The following is a 6,439-nucleotide window of genomic DNA, read 5'->3' as shown; positions in this document are numbered from 1 at the left end:
AGTTCAAACTCCAGTGCTGCCAAAAAGTAAAAATCAAAATCTGAAAAGAGCTGTCACTCTACGCTGTTGCCGATTTCAGGTTCCTTAGGGCTTAATGGGGTCCCTTAGGGCTTGGGGTGGCAGGCACCCCAAGATTGTGCAGCTGAGTACCCCAGGAGTGTCTGGTCCATCATGACACACAGTTTGGCCTGTGGCTTTGCCTCTGCTGTGGCTGTGTTCGCACAAAAACGGGATGGGACACCCCATGACCACCGTCCCAGCCACTGCCAGGCTGTGGGGACGGGGAGCGCGGGGGATCGAACTCAGGGCTTGCGCGCTCACTCGGCTTCTTCCGTGTAAGGCTGGTACTCTGCCACTTTTGAGCCACTGCTCCACTCATGGAAGCCATGAGTGGTTGATTGGAGGCAAGTCTCAAGATCCATCTGCGCTGGCTGCCTTTGGACCACGATTCTCAGATCTCAGCCTCATGAGTCGCTGGGATAGGTATGAGCCACCACGCCCAGCTCTGCCCTGCCCTCCTCCTTGGGGCTCCCCAGGATGGACAGGGAGGCAGACACCATGTCACAGATTTTAAGTCCCCCAACTTCTGCCCTTCTCCATTTGCCACGCCTGGCCCAGCGGCCACCACCCTCCTGGGCTGGCCGGCTGCTGCGTCTCGGCACAGGAAGACACACACAGTGACGTCACTAGGTTGGTACAAAAATTTAACAAGTTTTTTTTTTTTCCTTTTACATCTTAAAAAACTAAACAGGTGTTTGAGGAGAGTGGGGTTGCCAACCGACCAGGGGTATGCCACGAGAGGTATGCCACAGAACACCACGAGACACAGAAGAAAACCCGGCAAGGAAGGTCACAGAGAGCTGAGGGAATTGCAGATGGACAGCGGTCACAGGAAGGGCAGGTCACAGGCCCGGGCCAGGCTTGGCCACGGGTCCCGATCAGCGCCTCCTCATCTCGCAGCTCTGAGACAGCACCTTACAGGAGGTTTACAGTATTTTGTTCAGAATACACACAAAAAGAAAAGGCAAAGTGAGGCAGAGGGGCTGCGTGGGGTGGTGATGCGGGCACGGCCCCCCGCACAAACGAGCCGCGGGAAGGTTGGTTCACATTTTTTAATCACATGGCACATGTACATCACACAGGCTCCCGGGAGGACATGCTGACTCAGGTGTGCTGCTCCCTGCCACACAGATGGGGAAAAGACTTCGTTACATACAGGAGGGACGGCAGGAAACTCGCATTGACCAATCTGTACAACACCCAGGGCAGCGACCACAGTTCCGCGCACAGACTCCTTAGACTGTTGGTTTTTTGTTTTTGTTTTAGGTTGTCTTTAAGGAAAAAGAAAAACAAACCAAAAGGGGGGAAAAAAACCCAGAAAGGAAAAAAGAAAATCCCAAAACACCCCCACTCCATGACAGCTGGTATTCACAAAATCTGAAGCTTACCACTAAACCGGTCAGTTTACTACTAAAATAGATCTCTCTGCTTATTAAAGCAATGGTCTGTAGTTAATTTTTTTTGTTTTTTCTCTTTTCACCAAAAAAAATCCCCCCCCAAAGCCAACCCCCCCCCAAACCAAACCCCAAACCAGGGCACCAATGTCAGGTAGCACTTTTAAGACACTAGAAGACCAATGGAAGGAATTTTATTTCATACATGTTATTTTACAATCCGGTAGACAAGATATATTCTATTTCTCTGCTACTAAAAGTCATTTTCTCTCAAATATGTAGACAAGAGGCTTAGTGAATTATAAAAGATCACGAAGAGACGTGAAAATTGATGCAAACTCAAAAAACACACGCGCACACGACACTTTTTTAAAATTTTTTCTCTGCCACCCACCCCGGTGATACTCTCCATAGCGCCCCGAGGCTGACCTGCTCGTCCTGAGCAGACTTCATCTTCACCCCAAGAAATGTGGATCTGAGATTCCTCATTACCTGCAGTGTGTGTGTGTGTGTCTGTGTGTGTGTGTGATCACACCCACCCTCCGAGAAGGCTCGGGACTCCTCTGCACGTGGTAGGGGCCCAGCACCCCAGGGAGGAGGGGATGGGCGCCCCCTCTTGCCCCGCCCTGGCTGCCCCCATCCCGGGGTCACCTCCTGGGGGTACACCTCCCCAGGACTCCACAGATCCAGACACGAAAAATACAGCCTGGAGGGGCCGCCGCGGAAAACCGGGTGCTTCTCCGCCGGGAAAGGAAAAGAAAGAAAGCGAGGAAGAGTTGTTCGCAGCAAGCGCTATGACCTTAAGCATGTGGTAGATGAGTCTGAAAGGCTCGGCGGAGTCGGGGGGCTCCGGGGAGCCCCGACATTCATTGCATAGTTGAAGGGTTTAGCTGAAGGGTCTCGCTCGGATATTCGGTCGGCAAATAGCACATTTTTAAGTATTCATGTATAATGTTAATCTTTTTTTTTTTCTTAAACCTATTTACATTTTATACAAAGTAAAGCTTTCTTCTAACCCTTTTGCATATATGAACCGTATGTACAGGCCTCCTCCCCGGAGGGGCGCCGGCCTCCTCCGCGCGGCCTCCAGGGGTCCGGTCAGCGCGGCGGGCTGCTGTCCACGGGCGGTGGCGGGTGGGGCGCAGGGCTCTCCGGGCCCGCGCGGTCGGTCCGCGGGGCGCAGTGGGGTCCGTCCCGGGTCTCCCTCACCGGGCCTCGATGTCCTTGAGCGCGTGCGAGGGCGGCCGGTCCCGGGCGTCGGGCGGCAGCGGCGTAGTCCTGCGCGGGGAGCCGGGGCGCGCGCCGCCCAGCGCGGACACGGACACGAGCGGCGGCGGCGCGCTCAGCGCGGCGGCGGGAGGCGTCTTGGGGAGCAGCGCGGCCTGCGGTGCGGCCGCGGGGCTCAGGCGCGGGTAGTGCAGGCCCGGCAGCCCCGGCGCCAGCAGCCCGGGCGGTGCCAGGTGCGCGTCCAGCGCCGGGGGCAGCGCGCCCGGGGGCAGCGCGTGCAGCCGCGGCGGCTCGAAGTCGTCGCCGCGCAGCAGGTGCAGGCGCTCGTCGGCGGGGCGCGCGTCGGGCTCGCGCCGTGGGTCGTGGTGGTGGTGGTGGTGGCCGTAGTCGTGCGGCTCGCGGTCCCGGAAGCGCTCGGCCTCGTAGAGCCGCGGTGGCAGCCGGGGCAGCAGGAAGTCGCGGCCCAGGTCGCGGCGCGGCAGCTCCAGCTCGCGGTACGGGTCGCGCAGCGGATCGCGCAGGTCCCAGTGGAAGGCGGGGTACGGGAAGCGCTCGGCGCCGGGCAGTGGGCTGAGCCCCACGAACGGTGTCACCATGCGGGTCCGGTCCAGGCCGCCCAGGTGCGCGCCGGGCGCGGGCGCGGGCCCGCCGGGCGCTGCGGGGCCGGCGGGGGGCTCGGCCTGCCGCGGGGGCGCGGGCTCGGGCGGCTCGGGGTCCTCGCGCCGCTCCTCCTTCACCCGCACCTCGGGGCCGCGGCGTGGCGCCTCCGCCTCGCGGCCCGCGCTGCTGCTGCCTGGCCGGGCGTCGGGGCGTGCGAAGGGCGACGGCGGCCGCTTGTCCTCGCCCGGGTCACCGCGCTCGGGCGCCGGCGCCTCCTTGGCCTTCAGCTCGCCGGGCTCCCGGCGTGGCTCCGCGGGCTCCCGGGCCTTGTCACGGGCCTCCGGGGTCGCGTGGGCCCTGGCGTGGCCCGGGGCGCCCGGCGGGGCGGGCGCGGGTGAGCGGTGTCCGGGTGGCCTCTTCTCGGCGCCGTCCCTGCGGGCAGAAGCACGGGGTGAGCGGGGGCCCGGGGTGTGGGGGGGGGGCGCGGAGCAGGCAGGGCCGAGCGTGGAGTGGGCAGGAGGGGGGCAGAGGACAGGGGCGGAGGGCAGAGCAGGGAGGGGACGCCGCCAGGTAGGGTGGCAGGGAAGGTCGCTGGTGGAGGGACAGGGCGGGCACGCGTGGGCCCTGGCGATGGGTAGGGGTGGGGTGGGGGCGTCGTTGCCCAGGCCCAGGTACAGGAGGGCGGAGAGGGAGTGCAGGCTAGCAGACAAGATGTTTCCAAGAGCTCAAAGCCAGCTCCAGGAGCAGGGAGGGGTGGAAAAGGTCCTGGGGCCCAGCGCAGAGCTCCCACAGAGCTCCCGACCTGGGTGAGAGGCAGGATCTGACCCGATCCCTCGGCATGAGGACAAGGGGGGGGGGGACACAGGAGCCCGGCCAGAGAGTGGCATCTAAGGGTGGGGGGGGGGGAAGGCTCAACTGGGCCAGGCAGAGAGGGTATTGGACAAAGAATCAGGCAGAGAATCAGGAGAGCACTCGCGGGCCAGGCCCAATACCAGAAGGAAAGGAAGCCGGATCAGAGGCCATGAGGCCATAAGGGGCTGTGCAGAGGCCCACGGGAAAGAAGGGAGCATAGCTTCAGTTCTGAGTCCCAGCTCCCACCCAACAGCTGCTTTAGCTCCATCAGGAAACGGCAGGGTGTGCGGCCTAGGCACTGTGGGGCTAGGGGCTGTGGACAGCCCAGAGCAGCTGTGGACATTCTCTCCACTGGCAAACCTGTGTGCGCCACAGCACCTTGCAGGGAAATCTGCCTGCTCGTTTGTAAGAAAGCAACCAAGGCCAGCCACCAGCAGCTCACCCGTCATCCTAGCCCCTCAGGAGGCCGAGACTGGAGGATCACAGTTGGAAGCTACCTTGGGCAAGAAAGCCTGTTGATTCTTTTCTCCAATAAACCGCCAAAAAGAAGCCAGAAGTGGAACTGTTCTCAAGGGGTAGAGCACCAGCTGAGTGAAAAGCTCAGGGACAGTGCCTAGGCTCTGAGTTTCAGCCCCAAGACCAGCTTAAAAAAAAAAAAAAAAGGATGGACAGATAGAAGGCTAGACAGACGGACGGGAGAAGGATTTCTCAAGAAGGCTCAGGGCAGTCCTGGGGTCCTTCCTGGGGTCATTATTCCAGGCAGGGATCAGTAGCAAGGTTAAGGAAAGGAATTATCCACCCGCACTCCCCCACCCCCAAGCTGACGTTCCTCCTTTAGGTTAATAAAAATTTTACTGTTCACCTGTGAGCCCCAGAATTTGAGTTTGAACAAAACTGGAGAAAAATATGAGGAGCGTGTGGCAGGAATGGCAAACATGACTTTGTAAAAGCAAATAATAAACCAAAACAAAAAGGGAGAGGAAGGGGAGGGCGGGGGGAGGGAGAGCAGAGCCCAGGGATGACTGGATGGACTCTGGAGGGATCGGAACGCAAACGTGATTCATGCCATGTGTGTTCGGCCTACTCCAGCTGGCCGTCTCTAGGAAGGGCTCCTGGACTCTAGCCTGGGGGGACTCTAGTGTCCTGAGGGTCCCTGCTACTTGGAGGCTGTGGTCCTGACTCAGTGTGTGTGGCCAGACACCCAGGCCGCCGTGCACAGGGTGTGGACCCTGGGGCCAGTCGGGGGAGGGGCCGGGATGACAGTGGGCGGCTGAAGCCCGGGGCTGGGACCGGAGGGTGGGCAGCCGGCCCTGCTGGCTCTGCCGGCTCGGCTTGGCAAGGTGGGGCTCCCCCACAGGGCTGGAGGACCGTTTCTTTCCATACCTTTCTTTGTCATCCTTACTAACAGATGAGTCTCGTTTATCTATGTCTCTATCTCTGTCATGAGCTGCAGCAGACGCGCTGCGCTCCAGCTCCCCTGGCTTCAGCCAGGGCGGAGGGGTCGGGAACGACGCGGGCGTCCGCTGCAGCCGGTTCCAGGGCTCATGAGGGCTAAAGCTCGGCACACTGGGGCCATCCTTGTGGCCGAACACTGAGTTGGGAGCTGAAATGGTCAAGTGGAGAACAAAAATGGAAGAGAAATTATAGGCTCTGCTGTCATGGGGTACTTACCAAAACACTGTAAACAGCACCCAGACTTAAAATGAATACATATTACTGGGAGCTGGAAAAGGAAACATTGACAGACACATTAGAGGAATTCTCGCCCGCCTGCAAGCTGGTTCACAGTTTTCTTTTTAATCCAAGATGGACGTGGGGCTCGGCTGGCTGCACAGGCCGGGGTGTGTGGGTAGCATGTAAGCTTTCTAGCCATGTGCAGAGCAGTGTGGTTCTCAATCCCGGAACCTTGCTCTCTGCCACGCTGTTTCTTAAGTGGAAACCTCCTGTGGTTTGGGAGCACACAGCATGTTGAATGTCACCTGGATCCCGCCCCCCCCTCCCTCCCCTCCTCCCCAGGAAACCAAGCATGCAAAACTCCATGGAGTTTCCAGTGACCGTGATGTGCAGAGGGGAACACGGTGAACACCTCCATCTTGCTGTACAGGCCAGGCCTGTGCAGCGTGGGTTTCTCCTGGCACAGTCCCACCCTACCCCGCAAAGGCAGGCCAGAGTTCTACTGTGTTATTTATTTGGTTGGTGCCAGTAGTGGGCTCGAGTTCAGGGCCCTGTATTCTGCCTTGGCATCTTCGCTCAAGGCTGGTGCTCAACCCATTGAACCACAGCTCCACTTCCAGCTTGTTGCTGGT

General features: G+C 59.7%; 1 protein-coding gene across 12 annotated transcripts in view; it reads right to left on the bottom strand.

Annotated features, from left to right (window-relative positions):
• Positions 1-1,632: 1,632 nt before the first annotated feature.
• Positions 1,633-6,439, bottom strand: part of Auts2 (activator of transcription and developmental regulator AUTS2) — an 836,783-nt gene continuing 831,976 nt past the window's right edge. For all 12 annotated transcript variants that reach the window (XM_070035587.1, XM_070035588.1, XM_070035589.1 and 9 more), the window contains 2 exons: positions 5,517-5,736; positions 1,633-3,713 (listed from right to left, as the gene is read on the bottom strand). In XM_070035587.1, the coding sequence (XP_069891688.1) occupies positions 2,660-3,713; positions 5,517-5,736 (1,274 nt within the window). In that variant the 3' untranslated portion in view covers positions 1,633-2,659. The remainder of the gene's footprint in view (positions 3,714-5,516; positions 5,737-6,439) is intronic.

The sequence above is a fragment of the Dipodomys merriami genome, unplaced genomic scaffold, assembly GCF_024711535.1.
Source record: "Dipodomys merriami isolate MVZ:Mamm:240054 unplaced genomic scaffold, mDipMer1.0.p SCAF_26, whole genome shotgun sequence".
Classification (NCBI taxonomy): Eukaryota; Metazoa; Chordata; class Mammalia; order Rodentia; family Heteromyidae; genus Dipodomys; species Dipodomys merriami.
This window is presented reverse-complemented; position numbering and strand designations above follow the sequence as displayed.